Source organism: Nerophis lumbriciformis, linkage group LG31, assembly GCF_033978685.3.
Source record: "Nerophis lumbriciformis linkage group LG31, RoL_Nlum_v2.1, whole genome shotgun sequence".
Taxonomy (NCBI): domain Eukaryota; kingdom Metazoa; phylum Chordata; class Actinopteri; order Syngnathiformes; family Syngnathidae; genus Nerophis; species Nerophis lumbriciformis.
In genome coordinates this window covers 12,601,372-12,620,233 of record NC_084578.2, presented here as the reverse complement: position 1 = coordinate 12,620,233, position 18,862 = coordinate 12,601,372, and the positions used below count along the sequence as shown (strand labels likewise).

The 18,862-nt window shown below is 39.2% G+C and overlaps 1 protein-coding gene across 1 annotated transcript in view; it reads right to left on the bottom strand.

Moving 5' to 3' along the window:
- Positions 1-18,862, bottom strand: part of tfpia (tissue factor pathway inhibitor a) — a 122,646-nt gene that overhangs the window by 14,595 nt on the left and 89,189 nt on the right. The window contains exons 3-4 of the mRNA XM_061926220.1: positions 18,029-18,232; positions 625-801 (exon numbers count right to left, since the gene is read on the bottom strand). Coding sequence (XP_061782204.1) covers positions 625-801; positions 18,029-18,232 — 381 coding nt within the window. The remainder of the gene's footprint in view (positions 1-624; positions 802-18,028; positions 18,233-18,862) is intronic.

Here is an 18,862-nt window from a genome sequence, read left to right as displayed (position 1 = left end):
ACAAATACAATAGGGTCCTCTGTCCCAAAGGGACATTGCGGTCCCTAATAAGGCAAAGAGGAGTCGATAATAATGAAAATAGCACCCCCGGCCAAACTATGAAAAAAACTGTGACTTATAGTCCGAAAAATACGGTACATATAAGATGACCCGGGGCTAATAGAACTGTGGAAATTGATGTTCTGTGTACCACACACACACACACACACAGCAGGCCTAGACAGGAGGAGGACAGAGTGTAGGCATACAAAGCATCAGAGGGTCAAATGTGCGAGAAAATGAGAGCAGACAGTGTTGACAAACAATGTTGCAACCTTGTGTGAGAACCGCAGGTGCAGAAACACAAAAGAAGAATCCCTGTGGGATGCAGAAACTGGCAGATAAATTTTCCGTGCAACGTTCATATCGTTGTTACTCAGCCAGCGTTTGTGGGTCTAATGGACCCGTTGCACTTTGTGGCTTTTAATGCCTCACAATCAAACACTTGTATGTTAAAATACTGAACAGATGTTTATTGGGATAAGGTAAACATCTGTTCATTATGACATCATCTCATCAGTTCAGATAGCGGAAAACAAAAGTACGTTGGTGCCACGATTTGATTTGTGAAAAGTCCTGCCTCACCTTGGTTGTGACATTTTGCGTTGCACAGTGCCATGCTTCCAAAATTGTTGGCGTTGCCAAAGCAACCCCCGTAGAAGAAGCGCTTGCACTGCTGACTGCCGCTGTCGAAGAAGTAACGTGTCACCAAGCCGCGGCACGGACCTGGCGCTTCTGGGAGATGACACGGGCTCTTGTCGTCTGCAAAGGGAGCACAGGTGGAGAAACAAATATGATGACATGTTTGAAGGATTCTTTTTGTCCCTTCAAGTACGTAGACAACATCATCTTGTATCATAGTCTGTGTTGAAAAGAAAATGAATCCAAGGAAGAATAGGAAAGTTGGTGGCTAGGGAGAAGAGACCAAAATTGGTATCCCTATCATTAAAGAAATAAAAAACCCACAATAGTCACTAAAATAATCTAAACCAGACAAAAGTGACGGATTAAAACTAAATACAAATTTGCGTAATAGTAACCGACAGGAGTGTAACCATAAGAGGTATAATCTGCACCAACATGGATCAATATTTGAATATAAATGAAGGATTCCCCTTTTCATATTGTTACACACTTGCCTGTGCATTTGATTGTTGTATACATTCATATGGCCCCATTTATTCACGGTTTAGAGGGGTGCACTATCCATTAGAGCACGAATAAGAGTGGTGCACTATCCACTTAGGCCGCCAGATGGTAGTAGAGTATAATAATAATAATAGATTTTATTTGTAAAAAGCATTTGACATTGAGCAAACAACCTCAAAGTGCTACAGTGTATTAAACATATAATAAAAAGACAATACAAATAAATAAAAATAAAAACTAGAACAGCCTAATAGCTAGAACTAGTATGCATATATCTAAAAAAAGGGTATTTTAAAAAGAAGGTGTCAGAGTTTGTAGGTGATGAACCCCAAGATGCAGAGACGGCAGGCTTTGTCCAGGAAAACATGATTTAATTTAACTCTATAGCAAGAAACAAACAAAAAGGTACAAACAAAAGGCGCGCACAAGACAGAGAACAAACAGAAACTAGCACAAAGGCTAAACTATGGACAAGAAACAAAAACACTTACTGTGACACGAATAAACAAAACTCACGTGGCAAGAAACGAGCAGGATGAACTATGACATGAGCAGAGTGAACAGAAGTAGACAGAGCTACAACGACAAGTATAAATGACATCGACAAGTATAAATGACACTGACCTTGACAATCATTAGCGACATTGACAATAATCCAGCAGTGACTAAAGGGCAGGGCAGGTATAAATAGCAGCTGGCTGATTGACACCAGGTCAGCCACAGCTGGGGGGACAGCGCTCAGAGAGACAAACAGGAAACTGAACCAAAATAAGAGTGCTGACAGGAAATAAAACAAACAGAGGAAAAACTAAAACTTAACCAAACTGTCAGGGACATTCCTGACAGAAGGGTTCTTAAGCCTTTTTTAAAAGCATCCACAATCTGTGGTGCCCTCAGGTGGTCAGGGAGAGCGTTCCACAGACTAGTAGCTTTGTCCTCGGAGGTTGGAGGAGGTTAGCCTGTCCGGAACGGAGGTGTTGTGTGGAGGATTTGGGGGTGAGTAGTTCTTTGAGGTAGAGGGGGGCATTTCCATGGAGGCACTGGTGGGTTAGTCGGGAGACTTTGTATTCAATCCTGAGTGGAACAGGAAGCCAGTGAAGGGATTTGAGAATTGGTGTGATATGGTCGTATTTCTGTAGACTATCTAAAAATGTGTTTTGTGGCAATTCCAACTTTGACCACAGCGTCAGTTGCCATGTAGAGTGGTGCTTTTCCATCATTTTTAGCAGACTGCATTGCAAAATGATTCCCCCCCGTGCCCCCTCTCAGGAATGGGGCCATATGAATCTCTTCCTTACTGTATATTTCTAACGTACAATGTTAAAAAAAATGCAAAAAAAGCAACTTGATCACCAGTATTCTACTGTCAAAAGGTTTACAATATAACTAAAACTGTTAATACTTACTAAACCGTCCCATGTGTAATGTCTGTAGGATTGTTTTCATGCATATTTGTGCGTGCTATCATCATGTAATGACGCTAGCGTCGTTAGCATGAGCTAATAGGCTAACACGTTTGAGTGCCTGTGTTAGTATTATTAACTTACGACATTCCTTTTGTTTTGTTTCAGTTTCACAAATTCCTCGGTAAATCCACCAATAAATCACCGTGGAGTCTGTTTAGCTGATTGGAGACCTAGCTTCCGCAGCTAGTGCGTCCGCTTCTGTTTTGTTTGATCAGCCGTTTTACTGACGTGCTACAGGGACAGTTTGGAAACAATTAAGGTATGTAAATAAACACTTATAGAATATTTGTGTGTGAATAACTCATTTCACAACGTATAAATCTGCGGCTTATCGGGTGCGGCTAATATATGGAAACATATTTGTTTTCTTTTCAAATTTAGTGAGTACGGCTTATATCCCCGGTGCGCTTTACAGTCCGGAAAATAGGGTATCTTTTTTTAAATTAGGTTTTGTTTTGTTTTTTTAATCCTAAATTGCGCACATCGGGTCCCTACACATCATACACATGAAGGCATGTCAAAAAGTCAATTGAAACAATAAATAGTCTATTTCAGTTGCTCAATTTAAATGGTAAACCTCTTATTTTATAGACTTATTACACACGGAGCAAAATATTTTATTATTATTATTTTATTTGTAATTGTTTTTTATTTTTACAAATGTAAATTATTGTGAAGAGGTATAGAGAAGCATTGATAAAAGCACACGTCAATCACTAACCACATTCCAAATAAGGGCAATTTGGAAAATCTATAATGGAGAAAGAGAAAGGGTTTGGGTTAAATAAGCTTTGCTTCTTCCTACTACTTTCAGCGAATGTTGGACTGTGTAAGTCATGGGTGTCAAACTCTGGCCTGCGGGCCAAATTTGGCTCGCCGTGTAATTTCATTTGGCCCTTGAGGCAATATCAAATTAACATTAGAGCTGGCCAAACAAGAATGACAAACACATTTTGGAAGAACATCCGCACCGTAACACAACATAAACACAACAGAACAAATTCCCAGAACCCCTTGCAGCACTAACTCTTCCGGAACGCTACAATATACACCCCCCCGCTACCACCAAACCCCGCCCACCTGAGCCCCGACATTAATGAACTAGCATCCCAGAAAAGATGCCAGGTTGGGCACATCAGATTAGATCAGTGTGTCGCAAACTGAGCAGTAAAAAGGCCTGAATGGTTGATTTATTCATTATTTTATTTTCAAATTTATTGTGGAAAAAGTTAATGTTGATATTTACCTCAGAAGACTGCTAATAGAATAGAGGCATGTTTTTTTGTTTGTTTTTTGAAAGTTGATATTGCACTATTAAGTTATATAAGCGTTGCTTGTTCCATATTCAGTGTTAAAGCAAATCATTGTAGCAAACTGAGCAATAATTAACGTTTTATTCATGCACTTTCTCTTGCTACTTCAAGGCTTGAATGTTTGATTCATTCATTATTGTTATTTTATTTTCAAATTTATTATTAGGCTGTGGAAAAAGTTTATTTTGGTATTTACCTCAGAAGGCTGCAAATAGAAAAGAGGCATTAAATTTTTATTTGATATGCCATTAATATTTTTGAATTATTATTTGAAACTGGATTTTGCATGTCACTATAAAGTTATATAAGCCTTGCTTGTTCAATATTCAATGCAAAACTTGTTTGGGTCCCTATTAAAAGGTTAATTTGTTCAACCTTTGTTCAGTTTTACATTTTGGCCCACTCTGTATTTGAGTTTGACACCCCTGCTGTAAGTGTAACCATATTTGGCTCCTTAATTTATTCCGTTCAACGTGTTCAAAATAAACTAAACCATTACCATTATCATTGTTCGAGGGCACTGGAGGCAGACAAAGTGCTGTTTATTTTTGTCTGCAACCTGAGTCTAACTCCCTTAATGAAGCCCAAGTCCTTTCTGATTGAGTTAGTGCCACAACGCGTAGGAAAGGCAAAATAAAACAAAATACACAGAAATACCGTCAGCAAAGGGTTGCATGTCTACACACACACACACACACACACACACACACACATTCTTGTATTTGTTACCTTACTGAGACCTCCGAATAATGCCTACCTCTTTAGGACCACCCTTTCTAGATATATAAAGATTTGTATTTACAACAATAATAATTTATACATACTATGCAAATATAAAAAAGATAAGCATTTATTTCTTTTTTGTTTCTTTGTTTTGTTTGTAATTGGTTTTTAATCTTCATTATTGCAGTATGTCTCTATATACATATTTATTTTACTTTTTGTATCAATTTTGGCCAAAGGAGGCACATTTCAATTTCTTAACACACATGTGTTATTACATATGTCGGCCAGAGGGGGAGCACGTCAAATTTTTACACACACTTGTTATTTCATATGTTGACCAGAGGGGGAGCACTTTTAAAACCGACACACAGTCAATTTGAAAAATCCCTCTTTTTTGGGACCACCCTAATTTTGATAGATTTCACCACCAGGGGTGCAAATGAGAGCTCTATTTTTTATTTTTTTGTAATGTGCTTAAGGCCGATGACAAACGAGTCACGGACCATAGATGGCCCCTGTGCTGCACTTTGGGCAACCCAGATGTAGAAGCTAACTGTTAATGGCCACTATAGTCTTAGTACCGTAGTGTAGGGGACGCGGGTTGTCTTACGTCAGCACCGGAAGTCGAACCAAAAATCAGCTGTTCACCTGGCAGATTTTTTTGGGGATGAATAGGGAAGACCTTATTTCGCTGCTGTCTTGTTTTATCATATATTGCTGCTTTTGCACCTGTCAATGTTTACTTTTGTATGCACATTAAATCAACAAAAAATCCTGACTTTGGAGCAATGTTCACAGACTCTAGTATTTGTTTCTCTATTAGATGCAATAGTTTTCCGTATTGGGAGCATGATTTCGGTCCTAACTTGTTCACCGGAAGGTACTTTTCCTTGTTGATGTCTAAAGAAGGGTGGAAATACAAGAACAAGAACACACACACACACACACACACACACACACACACACACACACACGATGCATTTGAACTGCAGACCCACTTTGCAGTCACTGACCACCTGGTCACAGCAAGCCTACTTCCTGTCTCAGCTAGATCATCTGATTTCCAGACCTACTCGCATGCACATGGAAAGGTCAACACTTCCTGCAATATCTTCATGTTCCCTTCGTCTACCTCCGCCTCTCATGCAGTATAGAGTTTCTGCACCTCATCTCAGCGCCCATTCTCTCCACTGCAGCTGTAATTACAACCGCGCATTTTCAGCATCGGCTTGATGTGTATTAGAAGCAAATCTTATTGCTCTATTTATAATGTTCTATTGCATGCAATATACTGTTAAATGACTGACAGAATTTTTAAATAGAGATTACTGTAATTGCAATATTATCCTGTTCTCCCCAGCACATTAAGGTTGGAGTAATTTGCAATCAATAACAAAATATACTGTTTTTTTTCCATGAGTCGAACTTGATGTTAACCAAGACGGAATTGTTTTGGAGTGATGTCTTCCACCTATTTGCGAAATATGCAAAGGCAAATGACACCAAGAATGCATCACTTTGCAGTGTTTGCAGAACACGTACAGTTCTAAGAACCACACTTGCTGCAACTGGCCAATGAATTATCATTCATATAAAACTAGAATTAACATATTATATAAAACATACTTTTTGATACTCTTCTAAATAAATGGGACCACAAAAAAATGGCATTATTAGCTTTATTTTACCAAAAAATCTTCCGGTACATTAAACATATGTTTCTTATTGCAATCGAAGAACAATTTTGGCCTTAAAGAAATAGTGAACATACTAGACAACTTGTCTTTTAGTAGTAAGTAAGCAAACAAAGGCTCCTAATTTGTCATTTCCCATTCTAATATTTTGTCAAAATTATGAGATAAAAATGTATTATTATTCCACTTGTTCATTTACAGTTAATATCTGCTTCGTTTCTGTTTCAACATGCACCGTATTTTCCGCACTATAAGGCGCACCTAAAAACCTCCAATTATCTCAAAAGCTGACAGGGCGCCTTATAATCCGGTGCGCCTTATATATAGACCAATATTGAGCCACAACAGGTCTCGCAACTACGCTATGCATAACGTAACCCCAGCCTCTACTGTCGCGTCTATTCTATGCGCCTTATAATGCGGTGCGCCTTATATATGAACAACGTTTTAAAATAGGCCATTTATTGAAGGTGCGCCTTATAGTGCGGAATATACGGTGATTTATCATCATTCAAATATTACAATTATGATATAATCATAATAATTTTCAAAATGACACCATAATAACCAAATGAAAGGTAACATGACTACAAACTTAACCAATATGAACATGCTAGATTTAAGCATAAAATAAAATGGAACCAACAACAAATGTAGAAACACACATTTTTACAATAGAGTTCAGGGTGCGCATTGTGCCATCAACCAATTGTGAGCACTAACTACAAAGATGATGGTCAAGTTGACTTAAGTCTTCGCATCTTACCGTTTAGCTATTTTGCCACTTAAGTGGATAATTTACAATTAAAGAAGGTATTGTGTGTCGCTGCAACATTAGTCTGCCGCCAGCCACAACAGGAACAGCTGATTGCTTGCACGTGCGCTGATTGGAGTAGCTGCAGCCAATCCAGAGGGCGCTTAAAGTCAGCTGACATGTCATCTTAAACAGTGTGATCTGTGACTGTGGGCTATACTACTCAGTGGCCTAGTGGTTAGAGTGTCCGCCCTGAGATCGGTAGGTTGTGAGTTCAAATCCCGGCCGAGTCATACCAAAGACTATAAAAATGGGACCCATTACCTCCCTGCTTGGCACTCAGCATCAAGGGTTGGAATTGGGGGTTGAATCACCAAAAATGATTCCCGGGCGCGGCCACCGCTGCTGCCCACTGCTCCCCTCACCTCCCAGGGGGTGATCAAGGGTGATGGGTCAAATGCAGAGAATAATCTCGCCACACCTAGTGTGTGTGTGACAATCATTGGTACTTTAACTTTAACTTTAACTTTACTTGAATTGCTATTGCGACATCCAGTGGACACTAGGGATGTCAATTTTTGGCAAATATCGGCAGCCGATCCGATCCAAATATCGGATCGGCTGCCGATATTTGCCAAAAATTGCGTATCGGCAAGGCATGGGAAATTGCCGATCCAGATCCAGTTTAAAAAAAAACTCCGGTCCGTGTTTTCCAACGCACCGATTTAAATAATACAATACATTCTTTTCTGCCGCTCCGTAATCTCCGTTCCGCATTTTCCAGCACACCTTCAACACATCTACAGGTCTGTGGATTCTCACGCAGTTGCTTTTAGCTGCTGGCATTACACGACAGGCTCTTCTCACTCTTTCCTGTGTCTCCCTCTCACAGACAGCAGCGCACCTTCTTACACACGTCACATACTGTCACGACACACGTCACATACTGTCACGTCCTCCCCGAGCAGAGAGGTAGCAGCATGGCTAACGTTAGCTGTGATGCTAGCGCAGCCGTGCGAGCAACGCTCCCTCTAAGGTGCTCGCCTGTGCAATTGCGCACTGTTTAAGCGTCCTCTACGCATAGCAAATCTATGCCACGCACAAAATCTAATAAAAAAATAAGCGCATAACAATTTTCAACACACCGACACGACAGAGAAAACAGTTTTCGTCATCATTGTTCAAATATTGTGACGTCTGTCGAGACGCTTATCTCCATTCGGTGCCATACGTCCACACCATCAAAATGCTGAGGCAAAAATTTCCACATCAACACCGTATGAAAAAATTAGTGATTTTTTTAGTTGTGATTTCCTTCTCTGCATGAAAGTTTAAAAGTAGCATATATTAATGCAGTATGAAGAAGAATGTTTTAATGTAGACATGCAAGCCTTGAAAGAAAATTTTGAAAATCAAGACTACATTTCCTGCGAATGGGTGCATGTCTACCCTATATTTTAACTTTAGATTTATTCTCATATCAAACTCTTTTGTCTGTCTTTTTGACACTTACATCCGGCGCCCCCCTCCACACCCTGGATTATAAATAATGTAAATAATTCAATGTGATTATCTTGTGTGATGACTGTATTATGATGATAGTATATATCTGATAGTATATATCTGTATCATGAATCAATTTAAGTGGACCCCGACTTAAACAAGTTGAAAACTTATTGGGGTGTTACCATTTAGTGGTCAATTGTACGGAATATGTACTTCACTGTGCAACCTACTAATAAAAGTCTCAATCAATCAATCAAAACACATAGAATCATCATACTGCTGTGATTATATGCATCAAGTGTTCATTCAAGGCTAAGGCAAAATATCGAGATATATATTGTGTATCGCAATATGGCCTTAAAATATCGCAATATTAAAAAAAGGCCATATCGCCCAGCCCTAGTTTCAATGATGCCATTTCTGTTTGTCATGTATAATTTTGTCTATTTTGTGTTTATCCTTGAATAAACAGGTCAGTTTCTTGTTACCAACCATTGTGTATTATTCAAACTCCCCTAATTCAGCTGGCTAGTTGTTATCAAGAGTACTAAAACCCTTTTCAACATGATTCTGACAACTAAGTAGGCTAAATAACTTTAAACTTTAATACATGCTCGGATAGGTCAGTATCGGTCAGTATCGGTATCGGATCGGAAATGCAAAAACAATATCGGTATCGGATCGGAAGTGCAAAAACCTGGATCGGGACATCTCTAGTGGACCCCTTTTTTTTTTTTTTTTTTTTTTTTTTTATAGTGGACACATTAAGAAAATACGTTTATTTCATTAAAAAATTGCAGCTCATTTTTAGACACGGCAAACTCATCTTGCACCTTTAACGTTGAGGGCCTTGGCATAAATCAAGAAGAAGAAGAAGTAAAAGGAGCATGTGCGGTTAAAATAAATTGTGTGATTAATCTGCCTTTATACATTATTGCGAAAAACATTATTGTGATGAATCACTTGTGTTAATGCCTTAACTTTACCAGCCCTATTAAATACACATATTTCTTACCCTTAATATGATTCTACGGATTTCACTACCTTGATCCTATTGGACATGTTTGTAATAAAGAAGGTAGTTGTGCAGAAATAATGTGTTTACCACCAGAGACACAGCTCGTATGCTCATACTTGCCAACCCTCCCGGATTTTCCGGGAGACTCCCGAAATTCAGCGCCTCTCCCGAAAACCTCCCGGGACAAATTTTCTCCCGAAAATCTCCCGAAATTCAGGCGGACTCAGGTCCTCATGGACCCACAATATAACCAGTATACCTGCCCAATCACGTTATAACTGTAGAATGATGGAGGGCGAGTTCTTGGTTTCTTATGTGGGTTTATTGTTAGGCAGTTTCATTAACGTCCTCCCAGCGCGGCAACAACACACAACAACAGCAGTCACGTTTTTATATACCGTAAAGCAGTTCGTCTGCCGTAAACAGCAATGTTGTGACACTCTTAAACAGGACAATACTGCCATCTAGTGCATTTGATGAAAGCACTTTTGTGCGTGCCACACATCAATGCATCATCAGAGTTCAGCATGGTTAGAAAAATAGTGACAGAGAATAGAACAAGGATGGACAATTCAACCCTTAACTCAACAATGAGTAGATGAGTGGTATGTGTGTGTGTATATGTGTAAATAAATGAACACTGAAATTCAATTATTTTATATATATATATATATATATATATATAAAATAAAAAATATATATACGTGTATATATATGTATATATATATATATATGTATATATATATATATATATATAGCTAGAATTCACTGAACGTCAAGTATTTGTTATATATATATATATATATATATATTATATATATATATATGAAATACTTGACTTGGTGAATTCTAGCTGTAAATATACTCCTCCCCTTTTAGCCACGCCCCCAACCACGCCCCCCTCCCACCCCGACCACGCCCACCCCCACCCCCCTCCCGAAATCGGAGGTCTCAAGGTTGGCAAGTATGCGTATGCTGGTGGTTCCTATTGGCTCTCAGGTACACTGTTATATGGAAATACTCCATAACATTGAGTAATGTTTAGCCTGAGTGGTATTTTCATGCAATTCCTCTTTGATTCAAGGCTGTCAACCTAACTTAATAAGTTCCTGTCAAAAAAAACTTCTGGGAAGCTCAAGAAAACCTACTAGAGTTGATAAAGTGTCCTTTATAATGTTTTTTAAGCATTTTCAAGTCCAGGCAAGCTAAATTACAAAACAACTCGACAGTGACAGTTTCAGAACTGTGCGATATATTACAACCAGACACCGTGGGTCTCTGCCCAGAAAATAAGGTCGACCCGTATGTCTACATTTGTGGTTAAACAAGATTTGTTTATCAAAGATTGGACATAAAAAGTTCAACTTCAGAGTTGTGCTGAAATCCACTCCAAGTTCCAAAGCTTGTCTGAGTCATTCGAGTGATCATTGGAACACTTGAGACAGGCCTGTACATGTTGTGGGACCCTGCTGGCACTGCAGGATCTTAATCCATTACAGTAAAGGGATTTAGTTCATCCTTATCCACAAGGTGAGATCATGCATGATGATCCAGTCTGAATGTGAATGTTATCCTGTATGTCTTCTATTCGCACCAACAATGGTCTCTATCTCGCCAAGAGACTGCTTGTCTGTAGCTGGAGAAACAGGAACTAATAGCAACAGCAATTGTATTAGTCATTCAAATGGTTTGACAGAACACCATTACAAACGTGTGCACAGCTGTATGTGCTGCGATCACTCTGACAGTTGGCCTTTATTAAACGCTTTTTCATGCAGGATTTAGTTGAAGTTCTTTAATGCAGGAGTACAGTAACATGGCTGTAAATCAACTTACCATATTTTTCAGACTATAAGGCACACTTAAAATCCTTTAATTTTCTCAAAACTCGACAGTGCACCTTATAACCCGGTGCACCTAATGTACGTAATCATTTTGGTTGTGCTTACCAACCTCGAAGCTATTTTATTTGGTACATGGTGAAATGATAAGTTTGGCCAGTAGATACCATGAATTGATTAACGTGGACCCCGACTTAAACAAGTTGAAAAACTTATTCGGGTGTTACCATTTAGTAGAGATGTCCGATAATAACAGACTGCCAATATTATCAGCCGATAAATGCTTTAAAATGTAATATCGGAGATTATCGGTATCGGTTTCAAAAAGTAAAATGTATGACTTTTTAAAACGCCGCTGTACGGAGTGGTACACGGACGTAGGGAGAAGTACAGAGCGCCAATAAACACACATAATATCTACGGCTTTTCACACACACAAGTGAACTTGGTCAGCAGCCATACAGGTCACACGGAGGGTGGCCGTATAAACAACTTCAACACTGTTACAAATATGCGCCACACTGTGAACCCACACCAAACAAGAATGACAAATACATTTCGGGAGAACATCCGCACCGTAACACAACATAAACACAACAGAACAAATACCCAGAACCCCTTGCAGCACTAACTCTTCCGGGACGCTACAATATACACCCCCCGCTACACCCTAACCCCCCCCCCCCCCCCCCCCCACCTCAACCCCGCCCACCTCAACCTCCTCATGCTCTCTCAGGGAGAGCATGTCCCAAATTCCAAGCTGCTGTTTTGAGGCATGTTAAAAAAAATAATGCACTTTGTGACTTCAATAATAAATATGGCAGTGCCATGTTGGCATTTTTTTCCATAACTTGAGTTGATTTATTTTGGAAAACCTTGTTACATTGTTTAATGCATCCAGCGGGGCATCACAACAAAATTAGGCATAATAATGTGTTAATTCAACGACTGTATATATCGGTATCAGTTGATATCGGAATCGGTAATTAAGAGTTGGACAATATCGGAATATCGGCAAAAAAGCAATTTTCGGACATCTCTACCATTTAGTGGTCGATTGTACGGAATATGTACTGTACTGTGCAATCTACTAATAAAAGTTTCAATCAATCAATCAATCAATGGCAGTCACACACAAGAGATATGTGTAGACCGCAAAAAGTCCACAAAAATAGGGTAATAAAACCATAATGTCACATATGAAAGAACACACAAAATATAAAAGACATTAAAAGGGCACAGAGCTGATGCAACCAGCTGCCACCTCAGTGGTACCATTTCTGCATACAGCTACAAAAATAAAACACGACGAAAAAACAAAAAATAAGCAACAAATAATACATGTTGCGCACATACGATTGCACCATGCATAAACAAACAATAAAACAAACAACAGTTCAATACCACAAATGTATAGTATAAGCAAATATAAGCTTTGGTTTCAGCCTATTCCTTTTTTGGTCATTCTTTTTCTTTTCTTGTTGTGTGTAAATGTGTATGATTGTTAAATATGTATAATCTGTACTGTTAAACTGGTCACACAAAATGATTGATGGTTGATTATATGACCGAAATAAACTTATTTCATTTCAATACCCACATACTGGTGTGGGAGGGCACACGGTCGGAGACAGGAACAGACCCAACAAAGCAACCAAGAGAGGAGACTCCATCCGAGGCTGCCCACTAGCCCCTGACCACTGTCCAGTCCGTACTGGTGAGCGTAAATCCACCGAGGGAGACTGAAAAGTCTGATACAAGCTCATGACAACTCCGTAAAGCTCGTCCATCCCGACGCTCGGTCCGCAGAGGACAAAGTAGCTATGTTGACCTCATGTTTCTTATTTCTTTGTCAGGGAGGCTAATTACTTTTCACAGGCTGTCAGTCATAGATATGCTCGAGTGCTCATACGCATGATGTTCTCCTCCAGATTACTGTCATTTCTGGACTATAGAGCGCACCGGGATATAAGACAGAACCACCAAATCTTTATGTTTATATATGTTGTGAAATGAGTTATTTACACAATAAGATTCTGTAAATATTTATTGACATACCTTAATTGTTTCCAAACGGTGTTTGCAACACGGCAGTAAAACGGCTGAGCAAACAAAACAGAAGTAATTGCATACCTGCCAACTACTCCGGTTTTCCCGTAATTAGTACGGTTTTCATCAACCTATTCCGGGTTACGGTTGCAGTGATAAAAAATATGTTTTTTCATTAATTAAAAAATTTTTTTTTTTTAAAGTTTTATTCACGAAATCGCGTAACAACAATGACAATCGACACTGCTTCCCGTAACTTCCTATCGAGCCATTCCGAATGCCATGCGCGAGGCTATTTATAGCACCGCTGCCAAGCACGAGGCACCAGTTGCCATTGTTTCCAAACGAGCGAACGATCATGGAATCAGCCGGAGAAAAATCGCAAACGAGTCTTAAACCGAAAAGAAAACTGCAGTCATTCCGTGAAGAATATTCAAAAGCCTTTCCGGGAATAATTATCCATTCCAAAAAGGGTGAAAACTACGCGAATTGCACCTTGTGCAGACAAGATTTTTCGATCGGACACGGAGGAATTAACGATGTAAAAGACCACGTTGGGACAAAAAAACACAAGTCTAATGCCGTTGCTAGCGATACAAGTGGAAAACTTTCAACGTTTTTCGTCGCCCAAACAGATTCTTTGGATGTGATAAATGCCGAAGTTTTATTTACGGAGGCAATAATTGAGCATGGACTTCCAATCGCACTGGCTGATCACATGGGACAGTTATTTCGGAAAATGTTTCCCGACTCGAAAATCGCCAAAAAATATGGATGTGGTCGAACCAAAACATCAAACATTATTCAGTGTCTTGGAACAGAATCCTCAAAAAGTATCGCCGATGTCATGAAGACGGAACCATTTAGCATGTCGACTGACGGCAGCACCGATTATGACGATGTAAAACTGTACCCCATTTGAGGCTTACAAAAAAACTACATTTGAATTGTAATTCCATGCTATTGACAGGACTATTAATTTTAATGAAGTTAGCTTACCATGTTTACAGTATGATAAATGTGATAGAAATGTGAATTTTAGGCACAGAATATTTTTTACAATTGAACAAGGCAGTAGATTATACAAGCTTGGACAGAAAGTTAATAATGACACCAATTTTTTTTTTAATGGAATTGTTTAGTACTGTTTTACCATTTGTTTACTGTAAAAAGTGTTTATACTGTTTATACTTTCAATAAACAAATTGAAATCTTGTGAAAGGTTGACAGGATAACTGGCATTAACTGTCAAAATAATTTCAAACTATTGAAGTTAGCTTACAGAATAAACATGTCAATCAACCCATATGATTTTTGCTGTAATATTTTTGTTTTGAAAAGTCACTGTGACTGATAGAAAAGTGATGGTTTTAGCAACATTTTAACCTGTCTGAATGCTAATAATCATTTTGGTTTTTCTGATTTCAAAAGTTGGCAGGTATGTAATCGTCATGGACCCACTAGCTGCGAAAGCTAGCTCTCCAATCAGCTAAACAGACTCAATAACTTCACAGTGACGTTTTGGTGAATTTATTGAGGAAATTGTGAAACTGAAACAATACAAAAAGAATGCCGTTGTAAGTTAATAATACTAACATAATACTAACACAGACACTTGTAAACCTGTTAACATATTAGCTAATGCCAACGATGCTAGCATCATTACATTACGATAACACGTACAAATGTGCATGAAAACACTCCTCCAGACATCACACATGAGTAAGTGTAAACAGTTGTAGTTATATTGTAAAAGTTACAAACGTTGCTTGGCGTGGTGAATCAAGAATCCATACGAGTAGAAACGCTATGAAGGGCTATAAAACTGAACGGCACTCCGGTGGGGGGAAAAATATAGCACTTTCTGTAAATGGAAGGACACTGCAGCACCTGTAGTAAGCGAACTCATCCAAAAGATAGCGCCATAGCACAAACAATAAAAACACCCTCTCAGTGTTTTTGCTTGTGTTTTTTTCATAAAATTATTTTTATCGTGGCCGCCAGCGGAAAAAAAGTCTATAAATCAGCCGCAGGGTTCAAAGTGTAGGATAAAAAAGTAGCGGTTTATAAATCAGAATTTACGGCTTGCTAAATATCTTCGCTGCTAACATTAGGTGTGGCTGGTTCACGACTCACCGCTCCTCCATTTGCCCGCCCATCTACCAATCAGCTTCGGGTAAACAAGCCTAAACACAATGACTTTTTCTAATCAAATAAATCAATTTAATCTATTCCTTTTTGAGGCCATGGTGGAATATACACTTCTTGTCCCTCGAGTGAAATGTGCACTGCGTGGGAAACTGGTAGGTAGCTTTCAGTTCGGTACAACTATATACCAATTCAATCCGAATACAAATGCATGTATTCATTACACCCCTCGTCACCATGATTTTTTGCATAACTGTGTAGTTTGATGATAGCATACAAGTATTCCAGTGTACAAGTTGATTTTATTGAATGTTCACTTAATTAGCTCTTTCTACCTTACAGATGACCTTGTCATCCCTGGGCAGGTGTTTTATTTCAGGTACACACTGCAATATTACGGTAAATTAAGAACATTTACCGTGACTATGGGGCCATGCAATTGTGGTTCTAATGCTCAATTTATCATAATCATTAATTAAGCACACATTCTGTAACTAGTCTACACTTGGTGTACAAACCCCGTTTCCATATGAGTTGGGAAATTGTGTTAGATGTAAATATAAACGGAATACAATGATTTGCGAATCCTTTTCAACCCATATTCAGTTGAATGCACTACAAAGACAAGATATTTGATGTTCAAACTCATAAACTTTTTTTTTTTTTTGCAAATAATAATTAACTTAGAATTTCATGGCCGCAACACGTGCCAAAGTAGTTGGAAAAGGGCATGTTCACCACTGTGTTACATGGCCTTTCCTTTTAACAATACTCAGTAAACATTTGGGAACTGAGGAGACACATTTTTTAAGCTTCTCAGGTGAAATTCTTTCCCATTCTTGCTTGATGTACAGCTTAAGTTGTTCAACAGTCCGGGGGTCTCCGTTGTGGTGTTTTAGGCTTCATAATGCGCCACACATTTTCAATGGGAGACAGGTCTGGACTACAGGCAGGCCAGTCTAGTACCCGCACTCTTTTACTATTAAGCCACGTTGATGTGGCTTGGCATTGTCTTGCTGAAATAAGCAGGGGCGTCCATGGTAACGTTGCTTGGATGGCATCATATGTTGCTCCAAAACCTGTATGTACCTTTCAGCATTAATGGCGCCTCCACAGATGTGTAAGTTACCCATGTCTTGGGCACTAATACACCCCCATACCATCACAGATGCTGGCTTTTCAACTTTGCGCCTACAACAATCTGGATGGTTCTTTTCCTCTTTGGTCCGGAGGACACGACGTCCACAGTTTCCAAAAATAATTTGAAATGTGGACTCGTCAGACCACAGAACACTTTTCCAGTTTGTATCAGTCCATCTTAGATGAGCTCAGGCCCAGGGAAGCCGACGCCGTTTCTGGGTGTTGTTGATAAACGGTTTTCGCCTTGCATAGGAGAGTTTTAACTTGCACTTACAGATATAGCGACCAACTGTAGTTACTGACAGTGGGTTTCTGAAGTGTTCCTGAGCCCATGTGGTGATATCCTTTACACACTGATGTCGCTTGTTGATGCAGTACAGCCTGAGGGATCGACGGTCATGGGCTTAGCTGCTTACGTGCAGTGATTTCTCCAGATTCTCTGAACCCTTTGATGATATTACGGACCGTAGATGGTGAAATCCCTAAATTCCTTGCAATAGCTGGTTGAGAAAGGTTTTTCTTAAACTGTTCAACAATTTGCTCACGCATTTGTTGACAAAGTGGTGACCCTCGCCCCATCCTTGTTTGTGAATGATTGAGCATTTCATGGAATCTACTTTTATACCCAATCTTGGCACCCACCTGTTCCCAATTTGCCTGTTCACCTGTGGGATGTTCCAAATAAGTGTTTGATGAGCATTCCTTAACTTTATCAGTATTTATTGCCACCTTTCCCCAACTTCTTTGTCACATGTTGCTGGCATCAAATTCTAAAGTTAATGGTTATTTGCAACAAAAAAAAACAGTTTATCAGTTTGAACATCAAATATGTTGTCTTTGTAGCATATTCAACTGAATATGGGTTGAAAAGGATTTGCAAATCATTGTATTCCGTTTATATTTACATCTAACACAATTTCCCAACTCATATGGAAACGGGGTTTGTAATTGTGCCTCAAGCATAATTGTTCCAAATTAATTAGTGGACAATGTTCAATTGTCAACACAAGCCGACAAAATTAATTTGTAACATTTAACACCCAAGGTGGCAAGAATAGCTGACAACTACAGCCTCTGATAAGAAAGAAAAGGACTGTAATAAAGCTAAGTTAGTGTAAGTGCTGTCCTTGGTGCATCTTAGAGTAATGACGTCCAGTAAACTGTCTGAGGTGCCGTGGCACTTACCTGAGACAATGCATGTTTCCTGGCACGCCTCCAGGGTTTCAAAGTTGTTGGCATTTCCTTGACAACCTCCATACTCAAACAGCTCACACTGGCCAGTGTCAACATTGAAGAAGTATTTGTCTTTAACGGCCCGGCAAGGCCCCGGTTCCGCTTTGTAGGCACACAGCTCATTGAAGATGAACAGCTCGGGTAAAGCTCCGTCTTCTGAAAAGAATTAATTAAAAAAATGCAGTCAGTCATATTGTTTTTTGTGGCCCTGAATAACATCTATTCTGGTTTATGTGAAGAAACGTAGAAAATGGCATGTTTTTAATGTGGTCTGTACACCAAGACTACCGTATTTCCTTGAATTGCCGCCGGGTATATATTATCCGCATGCCTCGTTTTCCCGCCGGGTCAAACTCGTTTCGCAAAATAATTAGCGCATGCTTAGAATTAGCGCATGCTTAGAATTACTGCCGGGTCAAACTTGTTTGGCAAAATAATTATCGCATCTCTCGTTTTACCTCCGGGTCAAACTCGTTTTGCAGAATAATTAGCATATGCCTCGTTTTACCGCCGGGTCAAACTCGTCACGTCACGAGTGACACTTCACCTTTCAAGGCATCATTTTCCAAAATGGAGGAGGCTAATTTCAATAATTTAAAATCGCATAAAGGGAAGAAGATAAAGAGCTATTCAGTAGGATTTAAGGTCCAAGCTATTGAATATGCTAAAAACAACAGTAACATTTTTGTATTAATATAGCTGCATGTGTCAAATATGAGTCATTAAATGACTCGCGCCTCATGGTGGTAGAGGGCGTTAGTGATCCCAGGAATCATTCTTGCGACT